Source organism: Botryllus schlosseri, chromosome 16, assembly GCF_051294905.1.
Source record: "Botryllus schlosseri isolate E-star chromosome 16, Bs_hap1, whole genome shotgun sequence".
Classification (NCBI taxonomy): Eukaryota; Metazoa; Chordata; class Ascidiacea; order Stolidobranchia; family Styelidae; genus Botryllus; species Botryllus schlosseri.
In genome coordinates, this window is record NC_137251.1 from 3,466,492 (window position 1) to 3,486,650 (window position 20,159).

The following is a 20,159-nucleotide window of genomic DNA, read 5'->3' on the forward strand; positions in this document are numbered from 1 at the left end:
CTATATACGATCACTGCTCACAGATTCAACTCTCCATCCTGTTCTAAGAATCGGGACAACCCACTTTCATCGCTAGTTTCGAAAATTGGGTTATATTGAGGTTAATCAGCAGCTTATGAAATCTCGACAATCTTTCTGACGCGTGTACCATATCCTCAAATCGATGGTTTGGTTTGTTTTAAATAAAAAAATATATAATTTTCACATCCTCACTATATAATAAAACACCAATAATGCGTTTTGGTTTATAATCCGAATTTTATGCTGTGCGGCAGGCGAATGGATTTAGATGTTGAATGCTCGGTCCACGAATGTTTTTCTTTACAAACTGTTTACTGATGAATGGTTATAGTAATAAATTATCTTCATATTTCTCCGGTCATTATATGACAGTGGTTCTCAAACTGGGGGGTGTGGAAGCATCTGAAAGGAGGCGCGAAGCCGCCATTTGCCTCCGGTTCATGGTTGTTGCCCTGTCCATTGTCCATGTTTCCTGTTTGATAATTCTCTCGTCTACAGCCATAACCTTCAATGCCATCAAACTATCCGTTGGGATTGCTAGCATTCTGATTTGTCTCATGGATATTTTGTGATATCACGATGAAGGGGGCGGGAAATTTTTCACTATCGTAGTGGGGGGCGTGCCTAATAAAGTTTAAGAACCACTGCTATATGATTAAATAACAAATTTGCTTCTGACTAATAATCTCAATTTAATATAGTGCGGCCTGCGAATGGATTTAGATGTTGAATGCGGCCCGCGAGCCGAAAAGTTTGCCCACCCCTGGATAGTGTGTAATGAGAAAATTAGTAAGTTACATCTCTGTATTAGTTGCTTACTCATACACAAGAGCTACATTTCTATTGTTTAATCTATATTTTAATTATTGGATATATGTCATGTTTGAATGATTCACACATATTAGGATGTTATAAAAACTTATAAAAAATGAAAAAAGGAAGGAGATTTACAAAGGCATTCTTTCATGTTAATTGCATAACGAATAATTCGAGCATATGTTTAGTGGTTATATGATAGTCATTTAACGGTTACTGTGGCTAATAATTTTCGAAGTAAATTGGCAATACTGTTGGAGTCGGAGTTCTCTTAAAATAGTCGCAGCCGGAGTCGGCGGCGGTACGTCTAAAGACTCCGGAGTCTCAGTCGGAGGCGGAGTTGATATATTGAAAATGTGTGGAGTCGGAGTCGGAGTTGAGGTCGGTGGTAAAATTTACCGACTCCACAGCCCTGCTCGTGATGCACATAAACATACACACGATCTGTGTATGCATATGCAATGCATACCACGAGTGCATGATGAGCATATGCCGCTGGGAAAAGTAGGTACAGATATAGCCTTGTAAGGCTTTCTAAGGCTCGCACCCCCTCCATGATATACCGGCAATCCTGAGCGCAAAGCGAGGAAGCCATGATACCAGCATTACTAATCAGGTCTTTGGTCTGACCCGGCCGGTGATCAAATCCACGACTCACCGATCAAGAAGCCGGACGCTCCACCGTTACGCTATCTTGTCGGTGGGCAATAGAGCATTTATAAATACTGTCATGCAATAAAGTTACATTAAATTCTAATTTATTGCAATCTTGAGGTGTTTTGAATTGATGTAATTATCACTAAACGGAACCTGGGCCTTATATTTGTAGCAATTTTCTTACCGAGCCAGCCATCAGGGCTGTAGTCTTGTTCAACTATTATTGGAATGAGAGCTTTTTTGCGGGTATACGCATATTCCGCCTCGGCTCTGCAGTTTTGACTCGTTTTGTATCCTCGCGACATACACAGTAGTACGATTGCAGACTTTTCGACAGCCTCCGCCATAGCCTAAATGAAGAGAGACAATGGTGTAATCGAGTTATGCCATTTATGCACTGTAGGCCTACTCTTGACTTGACTCGGTTTGGATTGATTCTAACTCTTTACTGATTGTTATGTCGTTTTTTCCCCAAAGTCTCATATACCTGCTTCATGACTTGCGAGTTGCGACAATAAGTAATGAGCTCTTTTGCACAGATATTGTGGAAACTCTTTGCGGCCCAGTAAAATCCCTCTGATTGCAAATGGGAATAGGTCACACCAATGAATGGCGTTTTTATTTCTAAACTATGCTATGCTAGCTCACATAAGTGTTAATACTTTGCTTTTTATCTGCTTGGTAAGGGAATTAACCAAATGGTAACTTATACCAACTTTATTAAGCAAACAAGTCATCGGATGTATCTATATTTTTTCAATGTCACCAATGTCGCCGATATCGCCAATGTCGAACGTATCTATTTTGTCAATGTTGCCAATGCCACCAATGTCGACAATGCCACCAATGCGGAAAATTACATTCTAATTAGCGGTCGGGGGTCGAAGCCCCTCCCATTTCAAGTGCTGCGTGCTGTCAATTGTTGAGAATCGCCTGTGCACAATGGCACGCGATCTCCCGCTGATATTGTTCTTCATATGTATGCGAAATTGGGTCATTGATGTGCGCACGACTGCACCACAGGTATGAACAATCCTGTCTGCAATAGGACACGCGCCAAGTCTCAAGTATTTTTGCCTGCTTGCTGTCCCTGTCGATGTGCACAGTCGATTCTCACTAATTGGCAGCTCGCAACACTTGAAATGGGAGAGGCTTCGAACCACGAACCCTCCTGGATACGCGTCATCTACTCAAGCAGATAATGGAATAATTCCGGGAGGCATACTTCGACAACTAGATAACTCCAGTCGTCCGATTAGACTAGTGGTTCTCAACCAGTGGGCCATAGGAGCATTTTGATGTGGGCCACATATATATTTGGAGAATTGTAGAATTGGTGAAAGTTTAGTTATGTTTATGTTCAAAAATATATTCATATTATCGAATTAAACGGAGGCTACAATAATTTGTTTCATCTGACTCTGATGGAACGTATTGGCGACATTGTCGACATTAGCGGCATTGGTCGCATTGGCGACATTGGCGGCATTGCCGACATTGGCGACATTGACAAAATAGATACACCCCAAGTCATCTGGGAATCAATCTCAGCTTAAACATCTCTTTGTCAAAGTGTAATAAAATGCATTGCCGTTCTGTTAGGCACAAAGAAGACAATTATATGGTATCTTCACGAAATCTCCAGAATTATCTGATTTCGTAAAGTCTACATTGGCGTGTCAAAAGAAAATTCCGAATATCGTTCATCACTTTGGATTAAAAAATTCATTCTCATCACCTGAAACCCCTTCTTGTCACAGTGTAAAAATATTGACGTTCTACTAGACTCAATGAAGATCAGATGATATCCGCTATCTCGAGCATGCCATGTAGCCTAATTGTAAACAAAGAGATGATAATTTTTATTACGAGGAAGATTTGCAATCTTTAAACGAACAGAAGGTGAGATTCCTCGAACATCCTCGTTATAGATTACCCGAGCTTACTATGTATAGCTGTCTCAAAGATGATGTGTCTCGACTCTCGACTAAAAGTTGGAAATAATGTCTCTGAGGCGTAATACCCTTGTGGAAGGAAATAGGAGAGCTCAAAGTATAATAATATCATTTCACATTATCACAATGCACCGTGAACAATGCAGCCGGAACCTTTGTTCTGATTTAGCATACCTTGCATACCAGGGTCAGCGCCTATGTCCCGATGGGTTGTCCCCCTATGGCATTGATCAGGAACCTTTTTCGTCTGAAGAGCCATGTTAGCCCGATATTTTCCATTTTAACTCACAAAGAGCCATAAATGTCAATCAGTTGGTACGTCATAACTGGAAATACGTAACGTCATGGTAGTACTAATTAGGGTTACCATACGTCCTCTTTTTTGACTTTTTTGAAAGTGTCCTCGGAGGACGCCTAAATGTCCTCTTTTTTCAGAAATTTGGTTAAATGTACGATGGAATATGACTGAGATATAGGAAATCAGCGGCCAAGTAACGGCCCGACGTGCTTTTCGGGACTTGACCCAGCAAAATGATTTTTTTTTAGTCAACCATCGGTAAACATGATAAAAATGGGCATTCCTGGAGTTGAGTCGGATGGTTGACCTTTTTTTAGTCATCTGACAACAAAGTCGGGGAAAATTTACCTTTTCCCGGATTTTACTCCAATATTGTAAGTCTCAAAGTTTTGAAAAAGCGTCCTCTTTTCAGATTTCCAAAATATGGTACCCCCAGTACTAATTCGAACTCACTACATGGGATTCGTCATGGGCGCCATATTTTCTTTGTAAAAACTCACATCAGTATCACTTTATTAATATTCTCATCATTTCAAAACACCACAAAACTGCGATACCATGAAAAATAGGAAGGTGTCGAAACGACGCGGAGTAGTCTTTGAAATCGTATGCTACTAATCTTCCTGTGATAGCGCAATTCATCGTAAATAGCTCAGAATTTATATTAACTGGTATAAATCTAATATAACCATATCACTGATTCCAAAAATAAATAGTGATCGGCTTCCCAAGTCGGTGGTAACATAGACATTCAACTACACGCCTACATTTTAAGGGCATGCAGTACTAGAAAGCTACTTATCAATTTGGACGTGGTTAGCGAGGCGTTGTTTGTAATTTGGATTTGGAATTGGAATGTCACTTCCAAGGCCATAGGTGCCGACTTTCATTTTTACATGGGGTGGCCAGATGTAAAAAGGGAGGGGTTTGAATAAAAAGGGAGGGGCACAAGTACAACACACGCGCGTCCACGTCGTCCAAATATCATATGATCGACCGAAAAGATCATCGCTCTATCAAATATGCCGGACCCGATGTGTGGAACAGTATCCCGCCGGCCATCCGGCAGTCGACGAGCATGTCCTTGTCCACATTCAAGTCGAAATACAAGCAATTACTACTAAATAAATACAGTCCATCCTCAAGATTACCGGACCACGACTGACCTATCGATCTCGCTTCCCATGACATGCTGCCCTATTTCTTGTCGCTTCCTTTTTCTTTACTATCTTCTTTACTTTCATTCAGTGTGCATTAGGGTTGTTCAGATTTGAAAAATTGTCAGGAAACTTCGATGCTTGTGACCCAAATGAAGGTTTAGTACATAAAAACACTTTTATGAGCAATTTTGGTCATCTTCGTCGTGATCTTCTATCCCCGAAAACCCGCCAAAGATCCACGGCGCAATTCTCCTTACTACTGGATATGCAATGTTGACCACGTCACCGGTTTATAGCTTTTGTGACGTTATCAGTTGAAAACGGCTGTGTAGAGATGATATATTGCAATGAAATAGCCATGATTTCAAAATTGTACTTAACTGCAGTCCCATAAAGGCCACATGCATAACGATTTCACTCTGCACAAACTGTCTATCATGCTCATGGGAACCATGTATCGGTTGCACCATTGATATCGGCTTGTTTTGGATCGTACATTGAAGAAGCGCCGTTGGGTTGCAATTCGTCAACAAATACTGATATTCCCAGCTAGTTTTCATCCATAAGGTATTATTCAAAGGTATGTAATGTCAATAATACTTTTCTCAACTTCAAATCATCTGTAAAATACCGAGTTATCTTATTTTATGGTAGACTGCAATTTAGTTGCAGAAGAAAGTCTGAAACAAAGCGGATATGGGTTTTGCGGACCAACCATGAACAAGATTCAGGTCTGTCCACTATTTGGTCTGATATTCTGGTCACTATTCGGAAGGATATCTATCTGAGTGTATTAGTCACTCCAAGTTACCGACTCTAGATGAGGTTCTACTACACCCGCCATATCTGAAAGAAAATTGCCCCGAAACTACCACAACGCAGGACTGTGTCCTTCTAACTGTTGAAGAGGTTGACAACGTATGGAATATGACAAGAATATCTATAAGGCAAGCGCTGAATATTGTGTTGATGCATTGTTTCTGGCATTCTTCTTCAACTAAATTGCAGTCTACCATAAAATAAGATAACTCGGTATTTTACAGATGATTTGAAGTTGAGAGAAGTATTACTGACATTACATACCTTTGAATAATATCTTATGGATGAAAACTAGCTGGGAATATCAGTATTTGTTGACGAATTGCAACCCAACGGCGCTTCTTCAATGTACGATCCAAAACAAGCCGATATCAATGGTGCAACCGATACATGGTTCCCATGAGCATGATAGACAGGCTGTGCAGAGTGAAATCGTTACGCATGTGGCCTTTATGGGACTGCAGTTAAGTACAATTTTGAAATCATGGCTATTTTATTGCGATATATCATATCTACACGGCCGTTTTCAACTGATAACATCACAAAAGCTATAAACCGGTGACGTGGTCAACATTACATATCCAGTAGTAAGGAGAATTGCCCCGTGGATCTTTGGGGGGTTTTCGGGGATAGAAGATCACGACGAAGATGACCAAAATTGCTCATAAAAGTGCTTTTATGTACTAAACCTTTACTTGGGTCACAAGCATCGAAGTTTCCTGACAATTTTTCAAATCTGAACAACCCTAGTGTGCATGCCTCCTCTTTACATTGCCTAGGCCAAGGTGGGTGTCCGATTCCATAGACAACTCCTAGTCGCTTCGACATCCTCCTTTCTTTTCATTGTATCGCATTTTTGTGGTGTATTGAACTGATAAAACTGCTAATAAACCAATGATAATGATGATTGGTTGGAAATTGTTTCAAATTTACCAAGTCAGCATCAATTTATTATGGTTAAGTACATGCGTGAATGCTCATAATACATGGATAGGAGAGGCTTCATCGTGTTGACGAATTCACGCGTATAAGTGCGCGTAAGCATGCCAGCGAGTCCAACGGTTAATTTAGCGATTCCTCGATCTCGCTTCAATATCAACAGTTCACTATTCACCAACACGCGCGCGACAATTGAATACGGAAATTCTGTGACCACGAACTATTTCACAAATTAATACGATTGAAGTCTGCTGTGGAATCTGTCCTCTAATGGCACTGAATTCAGTTGATTCAGACCTGTCGCATCTTTCGATAACTCGGCCTTAACACACATCTTCTGATGTTTCAGTAGCGCTAATCAATTACGTCCGTTCGAGTCTGTTCGTGGCCAATTGCGCAGATTCAAAGTTATTCGATTTCACGCTGTCTGTCTTAAGCCAGTATGACATAACAATCGCATAAGTAGAGATTGCAGGCAAATCATGCAAGGCCTGTAGCAGTCGCTATAGTTTAGGCCAGCGTAGTTGTGACATGCGCCAGTCCTGCTGTAGACTCGATAGTTCAGGCTCATAATGATATCAGGCCTAGCCTGGCGTTAGTGACTGTGATAGTTCATGCCAGCCATTATAGCGTGCAGGCCTGCACGAGGACGCGCTAAATCAAATAAAATGGCCTACAAAATGAAAAATATTTTTATGCAGAACATCTGAGAGCCGTTTATGGGGTTTTTGAGATTGCTGATTACGAATATCACATTAGTTTTGTCAGATTGGCTCTTTGTCAGGAGATATCTATACCCCTAAAAAACTCCAAAATTACTGTATTTATCCTTCAATATTTCACTTGGTAGGAAGGAAATCAATATAAACACGACATGATGCGAAATATTTGCTTGTCCAATCCAGTTTGTCAATTGTACTTTTGCACAACGGAAATACATATTCTCCTGTAACAATTGGTCATTCTACAAAGATTGAAGAGGACTATGAAACTTTAAAATTTGTCCTTGAATAGCTTAACTACAATACTCATATGCGCCTCATTTGTTTTGATCGTGAAATGGTGGGATTTTAATTATCCAGGTGTTATTGCAGCAAGAGCAATATGGGCGTATGCCGCAGCCTTGTCAATAGAAATACAAATCCCGATGGTTTGAAATTCGATCCGCGCTATGGTTGCGAGTGCGACCGATTGAGTCCGTCCAGCAATGAAGTTAATTGGAACATAGAAGGTTCCCGCTCAAACTAATCGAATAAATTCAGAATTTGCGCCATCGAGAATCTCATGTTGTATCAATATTTGACAACGTAATTAAACGCCGTATTAATAACAAATCAAACACTGACAAGTGACATCGAGTGAATACGAGTGCATAAAGCAGACACGAATTAGTAGCCTACAGGTGATAGCAAACAAGAAAGCGCGCATCTAATCAGTAATTCCTCAACTTGCGTACAGCACAATGGCGTTTCGAGCCTGTCATCGCGACAATTGCTTGCTCATTATAACGTTTGAGCTTCACTGCTGCATTTCCCGATAAAAGTTAGCAAAGCCTTGTTAGAGTAATGAATAGGAATGACTTTCAATTCTTAGGCATACTCAAACACACTGTCCTATTTCGCGCTCCAATTAATGAGACTATCACGAAACTAACTCAAGAATTATTTTGTAAACGAATATACGCGCAAATACAATTTAATTAAGAGAAGTAGAACGTGAATTCGCTCGTCTGGTCGAGAGAGGAGATGGTGTTTCTCAGCGGCATTCGTGTCGCAATCGATGTCGTAAACGAGGTCGCTGCTATTGTATGATTACTAATCCCAATCACGGATTACGATTTATTGGGTGGTTTTAAGCACTAGTTCGTCGACGGAGCTACGTATTCAACTATTCGCGCGCGTATCGGTTAATGGTAAATAGTTGGCATTTACGCGCTATCATGAAATCGCTAATTGACAGCGCTGATGATTTGAAATCGCAGACGGTGGGCGTTTAATCTTATTGTATGGGGTGGCCGCCACCCCATAAATGTGTCATGGGGAGGCTGCATGCGCCACCCAGCCACCCTCGGCGCCTATGGGCGTCCCCATGTCTGCTATTCGCTTGATCAACCAGCGTATGGTGCAATCCAAGATTACGCAGCACGCGATGCCGGGTACATTGAATTCACGAGGGATATTGGTCGCTAGCGCTACAGCAACTTAAATTTGAAGATTTTGTAAAGGCGTATGAGCCCTTAACCCTGGATACGCCACTGCCTTGACCTCTCAAATAAATGTTTATGCTGCCCCGAGAATATTGATTCTGGCAGTTAAGAAAATTTACCAATTTACCAACAAGTTTCTGCAATATCGATAAAATTAAGTACAAAATTATTAATATGTCAAAGAGCCATATCTCAAACCCAAGAGCCATATATGGCTCGCGAGCCATAGGATCCCGACCACTGCCTTTATGGGATGCGGTGCGGCGGGGGTAAGACCAACGTTTGGATGGGTGGCTGACGAAGAGCCGCTTCGGTCCTGGGTACACGTGGGCGAAAGCAACTTCACCCCAGCATATATGATCTCAAAATCATGGGTGTATGTATATATTTCCGTCAGCTGGATTAGCTGTGAAAATGCATCTTTCCGTTTATGTTAATGCGCGCACAATCCCACATCCATATAAGTTGCATCTCAGACTCAAATACCTGTAATGTTGATCCACCCATCGATTCCATATCAACCCATACTTGGTATCCCAACGTTATCAAGTTATCCTTCATCTGACAAAAAAGCATTTTAAGACACTGAAAAGCGTGGTTGTCATTATGAGGTTTGATAAACACCATTCTTCAGGCACTAATTTCCCCTCGGGTAACTTACACTGTTCAACTATTTCTCGGAAGCTGTTTGCTTCCGACATTAACACAGTTGATTCTTATATATTGTTCGGACGCTTTAAATTCAAAAATGTTGACTAAAATTGCTGATTAGCGCTATAGTTTCAAATATATATATATATATTTCATTTTCGTATGGAAATGGCAAGCCTCGGTAATCTTTACGCAGTAAAAATAATCTACGAACAGGGTATCAATTGTATGCGTTTTTGTCTATGTATGTATATGCATGTAGGAAATATTGCTTTTAAACTCAGTCGGATCAAGCTCGGGCTGGTATAGGGCATACGCACCAGAGTTGGATCAATTGTAATTTGTAATTGAGCTGAAGGAGTTTAACATATGACACTACGTATACCCTATACCGGTCCGAGTTCGATCCTACCGAGTTTATTCGCTTCCATACATATATGCTCTGCTGAAATGTAAACGCCTGAATTAATACAGTGTGTGTAGATTGTATAGCTTTTGTATTCAATCGGGCGCAACAAGATGTGCCATGATATGTGGATATATTTTAAAAGTTTAGCTATAACCAGCAACTCTAATTGTCATTTTGTGATTCAGCGTCCCAAAATTGATAAGAATTAATCTTTTTCTTATCGGAAGCAAACAACTTCATTGAACAGTGTTATTGACTATTTTATTTAATGATCTTCAAGCTAAATAACAGGAGCTCCAAAATTCCGTAATTTTGGAGAGTAGCAGAATGCGAAATGCGCGAAAGCTTACGAACAAGGTAATTTGGTCAACCCTGGCTTAGTATAAGGAACAAACATGCCATTTCCTATAGGTTGAAATCTACTGTTTACCAACCGATACGCATCTACATAGTATTGTATATGAAATATTGCACTGATATAGATACGGAATACACAGAAAAAGCAATTTCACGCTGTATTAAATATTTCAATAAACACAGTCACCCATGGGTGCATATTACTATGTTTTGACTGTTACGGACGGGACAAGCTATGGTTTTTAGGAGATATGAGGCGTATCACGCCCTACCAGAAATCGAAAGTACCTATATACAACCATTACCAACTTCGCAAATATGTGATTCCTTTCTATTAGCAATATCGCTGCAAATACGAAATCTTACTCGTATTATAAGATTTTGATGATCCCATTGGTAGCTTATCATTATATGTTGATCAGATGGATCGGATCTGTCAGCGTCGGGCCGTTCAGTGCTAGAAGTACCAAGCATATCATCTGAAAATTTTGGAGAGATACGGCATCACATGTACGAACGCTTTTGGAATGATTTCAGACCATTGAATTTTTTTTGTACGCCACGTTTCTGAAACGCCTTCTTTTGCATATTCGATGTCGAATGCTGGGTTGGACTTGACTGATGAATATTTCTCTCCGCATCCACAGCCTTCAATCGCTCGTCTTCTTCAAGAACCCAAATTGCTCCAGTTGCCTGATATTTCGAGGGTCTGCAGTAAGAAATAAATTGCTACCACGAGCACAAATACACTTTGAGGGCGAGTTATCTCTGCTTAGTGAGCAAGCATGATTATTTAGCTGTGTTTATAATGCTCATGAGCATGTCGCGATCTCAATCAATCAATCAGTTTTATTAATATTTTCATCATTTCAAAACACCACAAAACTGCGATACAATGAAAAGATAGGAAGGTGTCGAAACGACGAGTAGTCTTTGGGATCAGACACACACCTTGGCCTAGCTGAAGTGAAGAAACGGCATGCACACTGAATGAAAAGTAAAGCAGAGAACACAAAAGGCAAGCGACAAAATGAGTTGCCATGTGGCGGAAGGCGAGATCGATGTTAGGCCATGGCCCGGTAATCCTGAAGGTTGACTAGCATTGATTTAGAAGAAATTGCTTGTATTTCGACTTTATTGTGGACATGCTCGACCACGACTGTCGGAAAACTGGCGAAATGCTGTTCCACAGTTAGGGCCCGGCATACTTGATAGAGCAATGCGTTTTCTTGTATTCCGTGTTTTCTTACAGAAAGTAAGATGTTTCTTTGATCTTTTATGAAGCTGGTCCTGTCCATGCGGTGCTTGTCTAGGCTATTACTGACACTTCCTTCAACTGCATCGTTATAATGTATGTATAGTATACATTGATTTGCACGGAGGAGAAATAACTATTTACTCTCTTTCACTCTCTCTGTCGGTTTGCTTTATTTACGCTTAGGTAGACAGGATCAAAGTCTCTGAACTAGGACTGGATAACGCTAGGCTTACCATATTTGGGAAATCTGAAAAGAGGACAATTTTTCAGAAACTTCAGACTCGCAAAACCGGAGAAGAATTCTCAAAAACGGTTGAATTTTTCCCACATCGTCGGGTGGAAGACTAGAAAAAAAAAAGGTCTTCTTTTCGCTCAGAGCTCAAAATACCGTTTTCCTCCCCACATTGTTCGGTGGAAGACCAAAAAAAAAAAGGTCTTCTTTTCACTCAGAGCTAAAATCACCGTTTTTCACTCCGAAATACCCGCCGGAGCGTCACTTCTGTGCTAATTTGCGGCATATCGCTCGCAATTTGCTCCTGACCTAAATTTTCAAAAAATAGGACAAAATCTCAAAAAAGAGGACGAAAGGGCGTCCTCCGATGACACTTTAAAAAAAGTCAAAAAAGAGGACAAATCCTCTTAAAAGAGGACGTATGGTAAGCCTAGACGCCATCTATATTAGAAATGTATAAAACTTAATGAAAGTTAATGCGTTTATGGACATAATGGTATAAACTTGTGTGAATTATGTTACGTTTATATTGTTAAGAACCCCATACTTGTTTTGGTAATGCGATCCGCTAACATTCGGTTAGATGTAGGCCCACTGTAAACGACAACGATTTACAGTAACGCCACATGAAAATGTGAGCTATTCGGACTAGCGATACTACACTTCTGGACTTAGTTCGCGACTGCTGTCAAAGGATACGTCATTTTTACGGTACATTGATGCAGTACAACATTCTGCATTTTCGATACACACACACACCAGGGATATCTAGATATCCCTGACACACACACACAGACACACACACACACACACACATATACAGCAGTGTTGGGATGACTCGAGTCATGACTTGACTCGAGTCAGACTCGAGTCAACATTTTCGTATGACTTGACTTGACTCGAGTCACTTTGCAAAAATGACCTGACTTGACTTGACTCGGGGCTTCAGAAATGTGGATTGACTCGTGACTCGGAGCAAAATTTACGAGTCAATTTCAAGTCATCAACTAAACGGTGTCGATTAAATCTCTGTATCTTGTTTATGTTCGGATTGTTCGCGACACACTGGTGTGGCTTGTGAGAGCGACCAGTCATTCACTGATTGTACCTTTCACTGATCCTCCATTGTTACACCTTAGATTAAGAAAAACACCACACCACAAAAAAATTGACCGGAAACCAAATGATGAAAGCTTACGTTTATGTACTAGCAGTAGAATAATCTAATAGCAACGTATCTCTGCTTCTGAGACGACTCAGTGCTTACATCACGCTGTCCACCTTAACCAGCCATCTGGTATGATTTGAATCGAACGAATATAGTTTATGGATTTCTAGTTTCACGGATGTGTAGATGGGTACTGGGTAGTGAATCATACCAATTCAATGTGTTTCAACTTCTCGGCGCTTCGTATTCGATCATCTATTTTGGCCCACGTATTTTATTAGCAGCTCTACGCGTGGATGAGCGATACAACGTCTTTTTGCATGTATATTTAACCACACACTTGTTATTTGATTCAAGATATATGTCCAATCATTCTGTCTTTTACACATCTAGCAAAATGTAATGACTTTGAATCATCACTCATACTTCGAAAATTCAATTTGACTTGAATTGTGACTTGACTCGTGACTTGACTTGACTCGACTCGACTTGACTCGAGTCACCTCCAAAAAACGAGTGACTTGACTTGACTCGAGTCAACTTCGAAAATCGATTGACTTGACTTGACTCGAGTCAAAATGTGCAATGACTCGAGATGACTCGTGACTCGAAGGTAGTGACTTGATCCCAACACTGATATACAGTAATAAAAGCAGTACCGGTACTCTATAGCAGTGATTCGCAGCCGAGGCTGCAAGGTAGCCTTCTTGTGGCTATGATTAACCTCTAAATCTGCCACAGATATATAATAGACGACATTTGTTGTTTGTTTGTTTCTATGAATAGTGAATAGTTATACTAAATTTCTAAATTTCTATATATGAATGCTAAAATGAGGGATATTAGTTATGTCTAAAGCTGTCCCAGGCCGCTTCTGAAAACTGAAAATGAGAATTCTTACAGACTAGCGTTAAACGCATGGATGAATTGAATAGTGAATATCCGTCAGACAAGGATATTTATCTTTGAGTTCAGCTGGTAATAGGCCTTTATATATCGTCTCTGTGAAGAGTAGATTTCAGCACAATTTCACTAACGTCAAAATAACGGCTCATAGTCAAGCATAAATTGCAATAAGTCTAATATTACTCAGCGTATAATCCCCCGCAAACTTGTGCATTACGTGCTGGAATGTATGAAGAGCTATCAAATAAGGACATAATAGTATGCTGTAGAAATGATATGCATTTTCAGAGTTTATTTTAATGTATAGCACTCGTCAATCTATTTCTATCAATGCTAAAATAACCGATATAGAATCTATAGAAGTCTGTATGCATTAGGGTTGCATTTAAAACAAAAATTAACTAAAAACAATCATGTTTAAAGCAAGGCCCTAATTTAAAACATGTTTTTTTTATTTTTATTTTTTGTTAAGCCGTGACGTCACGAATATTCAATCGGGACGTCATTGTGGATTGACATTGGAAATTGAAAATATAGGGTAAATATAGCTCCTTTCACGAAATATCTACGTACCACAGCTGTTGAACAGACTATTTTGAGGTTTCCAACCATCCCATATCGCAGTGCTTTTCAACCTTTTTGAGCTCCATTCGCACTTTTTTTGTAAAATAAATTTCATTCGCACAAACTAATCGAAAATTGTTATACATATATATAAAGAAGATGAAGATAGGCCTACGTAACAACATTTGTTCAGATGTACAATAAATTGACTACTATGTAGCTTAAGCTATCAAGTGTCTCATTAAAAAGGCAACTTTTTTCGCTCGTTTTACTTTCACCTATTTCACTAAAACCCTTCTCGGCCAAACAATGGTGTTGGGAGTTTGTACGGGAACGTCTACTAGTGCTTGGATGGGCAGGTCTTATGAACTGCACTCCCTTCCAAAATACAGCGTATTTTTCGCGAGTGAAAAATGCTTTCTGGCAGAAATCGTTTTTGAGAGCTGACACAAAGGTCCCTCGAGGCTCCAGTTTGTGGAAAGGATAAAAAACCCACATGTTTGTGTTGAGGCTTTTGCTTTCTGTCTTTGGAACATAAGATGCAAAACGATCAAGGCACATTAGGGCTCGCTACCTTATGATACGTTGCTCCAACTTCTGTCTTGCGAGTTTATGAGAAGAGCAAATAACTCAAGATACTGTGCATTTTACATTTTAGCTCAATGTAACTTGAGAATTCATAACAGTTATTAACGGTAAAGCTGCTTTTAGACTACCACCAAAATCTGAGTTTTTGTGGCATCTCGCGACCCGAGCCTCACCCATGAAAAGGAATTCATTTTTAATATTACTGTTGTATGCTACGATGTTACGGGCATGCATGACATACAGAACGCGTATACCACAATTCTACCCACGACAGCTCTGCAAAACATGTATGACGCACGCGATTTCAAATTAGGGCGACTTAAATTTCTCTGCGTATCGCAGTTGTACCACTGTCTAAGTGTCTACTCAGATTGCACGAACGAGACTATTCGGTGCCGACAACGGAGCATATCCAATCCATCTCGAAAGGTTTGACCATACAGCATCGGTCATTTTTGGACTGAGGTTTTGTCGCCGCTTATGTTTTTGGCACCGCCTTTTATCAGCGGTTTGTTCGCTTAAACCAGTGGTTCTCAACCTTTTTCCACCCACGTACCATTTTGAGGTTTTATGCAGTGGTCGCGTACCACCTATATATAAGTTAGGCGCGTTTCCACTATTTATGACGTCATACTCACGTATTTGGCCCATGCGAGGTGTGTTAACAAATTCTATTACACTAGGCCAGGGATATCAAACATGCGGCCCGCCAGACGACTTTATCCGGCCCGCATAGCAATTCTGAGTACATTGAAAAAAGATTATATTATCCATCACATCCACAGCAATAAACCAAATTACAAAGTCCGCGTTGACAGTTAAATATCTTGTATTCATCACAACCCATACGCAGGGATAACGCCATATTATGACTAAAGCAGGGGTTGCCAACCTTTTTGCCATTCACATTTCGACTACTCGTGTAGCCTACGGCCGCATTCCAGGGCATAGTCGTAAGGAACAAGCTGGACGCCAAATACCCAGGTTAAAGTGTCTATGTCCATTTCTGGTAAACTACGGACTAATCTATTTAATGGTAGGCTTACTATGTGCCCCAAATCGCGAGTGGTCACTGGTAATGTTAAGGAAGGAAGTGCTCATAGTCGCGCCAGGCGCGAAAAAAATTCACCAGTAAATTTCGTCATTGATATTAGTAGTTTTACATATTACCATCAAACATTTATCCTTTCTCATCCCGTGTGATCAGATTCACTGGTGTAGAGTTGATGTAGGGGTGTTTTCGAAAATTTAACGCAAGTTATAAATTATGATGCATCTTCGGGTGGTTCAATTTGTATTAGTCACTTTGTAGCAAGCTGTTATTTCTTGACCTCCCATCAGGATTGTTAGTATAGTGAGGAGCACACGATTCCGAGCTGATATTTCCATGTGAGGCGCATCATTTTCCATTGATGTTCGCATCTGTATTGTGGGGCTCTGATTGCAAAGGGTGTTACTATATTAAAATCGAAAAATGTAGTCGAATTGAATCGCGCGCAGCGCGAAGAAAATTTCAAGATTACTTAAAATATTTCAAGAAATCGGAAGTCATTTCGTAAATTCGAATTGCATGTCGACGGCCGCCAACACATACTAACTGAATTGCGTGTATACGGCCGCACAAATTCCCTCTTACGGCCGCCGGTTGGCCACCCCTGGACTAAAGTAAAGGGAACACTGAAATATGTCTACTTGTATCGCCGGTAATGCCATTGTATTCAACCGGACAAACATCGTATTTTCGCCCATTTCATTGCTCGCAAATAATGGTGTTGCGACTCGCTAGAATGAAACCCCTACGATCCGTGTATTATCTATGCTTGATAGTAAAGTATTCCAGCGAGAAGCAATGGCACGAGGCAACATTTTGGATTCCGTTGACTGGTCCGTCCCGCGAGCGATTTCATGAATTCGATCCGGCCCGCGATGCAATTTGAGTTTGACACCCCTGAACTAGCCATTATCACCCAGGATTGATGGGATGTATGGAATTGTTTTTTCACCACCAGTCACAAGAAGAACAACATAATGAAATAACAACACACATTCAAAAGTCACTTTATTTAAGGCGATGGCTGCATTTGTTTATTTTCCACTAGCTTGTCGATGCGTGGTATACGTTTGCTTACAGCGCATCGAAAGTCATGCATAGGCGCAACAAGTCGCTTTCGATTCTTCGGCTTGATAGTCATCAGGGATGAAAATCCTTGCTCGCATTCCCACGTATAAGGGAAAATTAGCAGCTGATGGGCCTACACTAGTTCATCCCAACGGTCTTCGATCATGTTTTCCAGAAAAAACAGTCGGACAAATCTTATCATGAATTTTCATGATAAAGCTATATTATCTGCGTGTCCCGCTTATTGGCTACATTACCCAACACAGCGACCTTGGATATGGAAAAACTATCACAGGATTTTTTGCAATAAATATTATCATACATATTAACAGATAGCACCGGGTCGACCCAAAATTATACCCCTTGCGGTCCATACTTCAATAACCCTTGAAGGGGTAAAAATTTGCGTTAAACTTGCAAATGTGAGTCTGTAATGATGGTATTTACTACTATGGTCGTGTCTCGCGCTTATCGAACAGTTATTTACGAACATATGATAATAATTGTTTAGTGAAAGAGAGCGTATTGTCAATTTGAAGTCATTTTTCCAGCCTGTCGCAGGCTCAGACGGGCTGATATATTGTATGTCTGCCACTATAGAGTTTGTAGATATCACTATACTGCCACTAAACCAGCTTCCAAACCAGGCTTTTGGTAACGTAGTAATTATATAATGCGGGAATATTAATTCACTACGGCTTGTGAGAGCAACGATTAGTGGTGCGTCGTATTAAGTTTTACAATTGCGTCGCAACTACAAAAGTTACACTAACCTTAAATTTCCTATAAGGTTTATTTGAATTATTCCACGTCAGAAAAGTTAACAACTAACCACGATTTTCATTCGCACTTGATCCGGATTTTCATTCGCACTATTCGCACCACCGTCGTCATTCGCACTGCATTTTTTTTCATTCGCACAAGTGCGAACCGTCACATAGGTTGAAAAACACTGCCATATCGTATTCGTCGGCTATATCGTGTGGTAATTGTCTGTAGGCTTATACAACATGTTTTTGAAAAGTATTCACACAGTTACGGCGTGATTTTACAACTTAAAAAACACAACCCTATAGGGTGCAGTGCATGCTTTTGAAATAGATGGATGGTGAGATTCAGAGGTAGGCGTAGCTACCAATAAATCTTCGATATAAGTAGCCTACTCGAGTGTTTTCATGCGGCTGCATGCGTAATCTGAAGTTTGGAATGCGGCTCCGACATTCAAAAAGGTTAGAAACCACTGCTCTATAACCTTGTTCGCAATGAACGATAACCAGCCATGGTCTACATCAGTCGTTCTCAACCGCAGGTCCGTGGCAAGTTTCATGCCGGTCCCCAACTATATAAGAATTTTCTGTTTCAATTTCAAAATACAAGAATTTAGACGCCTGTCCATTAATGGGAGAAATAAAACATCAAATAGTAAATTGATTTAGAAGTTAATATGGTCTACTTTGAGCATACCTTCCAATGCTGCAAGCATTGCACGAAACTGTTTAAAAGTAGCCTACAACTCGTTTCGGACAAGTTATACATGAAAGCTATTACAGAGACAGTTACAAAACTTCGTTAAATTCTGACAGTGCGATTAAGGGACATTAGACATTACAATAGAGGCGATAGCACAAAAAGTTGCATTCCTTTCAAAAGAACCGAACAGTATCAATCACGTTAGTCGTCCTTAACAGCTTACTTCTCGTGCTTCTTGCAGAAACTATATAGTATTAGAAAAGACAGCATTAAATGTAGTTTCCAATATTACATTTGAGTTGCATAGCCTACATTTGTCGCAATTAAATTTAGGGTGAAATATTGATTTTTGAAGGTACACCGGTCCGCAACATTTGTTTTGAAGGTTTACCGGTCCGCAAGGTTGAAAAGGTTGAGAACCACTGTTTACATCAGTAATAAGCGGATGTTCATTTTTGAGAATCCGAATCCGTCCGATAGTTTGAGTGTCTGCGAAACTATCCGTCCAAATCCGAATAATATCGTCCAACTATCAGACAATACCCGAAAATATCGTCAAGAATCCACAAAATCCGTATGGAATAGCGTGGTCGCAGAATATCAATTCTTCAACTAAGCTGAGGTTGGTGTCTATTTTCGAATTCGCAAGATGCATCTTCGCGACTGACTTAAAATGATACTACAAACAGTTATGTACTTTTCGAAACTGCGCTGTACGGCGGATAATTATTCAACCAATACATCAATCCACAACGAACACAACGCTCATTGTCATCGTTGACGAAGTAATTATTACAGATGATAGCATTTACCCATCATTCGCCTTCAGCTCTCTGAGTGCAACCATTAAGTCAACACTGTTGAGTATTTTCCTTTTATTTTCCTTGCTGAACGCTAATTCCCAGATTGTTTTCGCGACGATGGCCTTTTCCTTTTCATCGCCTGCATGCCGGTAGACGACAGGGAGTGTAGACGCCTCAAACTCGACCCGTAAAGCCCACCTACCTTCCTTCAGCAGTTCCGTCAGCAGTGGCAGAGCACCCTGGTTCACGATTACCTCCTTGTTTTTATCATTACTGGCCAGATGCATTAGACCATCCACTAGTTTTTCAGCACTAAAGCCGATATATTCATTTCCTTCACTTGCCATCGCATTCTCAAGCATCTATAAAGAGAATAATTTAAGTTATGTAATCAAGCGACGTTGATATTTACGGTGAACCACAAAAGCTGGAAAATGACGTCTTGGATTTCGCAAACGAATCGATGGTGATTGAATGGCGGATTATCGTATTTCGACTTGGTGCCTACCAGAAGAATGGTCTTGACCGTGTCGTCATCTGCAGATATGATCTCGTTATCTTTTTCTTCTATTATATACGCCACCGCAAGGATAGTTATTATTTTGATCTGCAGAAAGAAAGAAAAATAGTTTTTTTCGATCATCTTACGTCAGATTTGTTTTCTCAACTGATATAAGTTCAGATAGTAGGAAATGATACATCATCAAGTATATCTATATTATGGCCACCGCCTAAAATACTGATCATATCTGATGCATATTAG

The 20,159-nt window shown here is 40.3% G+C and overlaps 2 protein-coding genes and 1 long non-coding RNA gene across 5 annotated transcripts in view; 1 reads left to right on the top strand and 2 right to left on the bottom strand.

Annotated features, from left to right (window-relative positions):
- The window catches only part of LOC145458607 (S-adenosylmethionine synthase-like), a 178,678-nt gene that overhangs the window by 87,299 nt on the left and 71,220 nt on the right, over positions 1-20,159 (bottom strand). The gene's annotated exons all lie outside the window — the stretch shown is intronic.
- Positions 1-20,159, top strand: part of LOC145458615 (uncharacterized) — a 361,279-nt gene that overhangs the window by 29,987 nt on the left and 311,133 nt on the right. The gene's annotated exons all lie outside the window — the stretch shown is intronic.
- The window catches only part of LOC145458606 (uncharacterized), a 39,364-nt gene that overhangs the window by 8,435 nt on the left and 10,770 nt on the right, over positions 1-20,159 (bottom strand). For both annotated transcript variants that reach the window (XM_080337024.1, XM_080337023.1), the window contains 7 exons: positions 19,905-20,003; positions 19,599-19,758; positions 19,406-19,535; positions 10,852-10,997; positions 10,655-10,767; positions 9,358-9,432; positions 1,679-1,844 (listed from right to left, as the gene is read on the bottom strand). In XM_080337024.1, the coding sequence (XP_080193150.1) occupies positions 1,679-1,844; positions 9,358-9,432; positions 10,655-10,767; positions 10,852-10,997; positions 19,406-19,535; positions 19,599-19,758; positions 19,905-20,003 (889 nt within the window). The remainder of the gene's footprint in view (positions 1-1,678; positions 1,845-9,357; positions 9,433-10,654; positions 10,768-10,851; positions 10,998-19,405; positions 19,536-19,598; positions 19,759-19,904; positions 20,004-20,159) is intronic.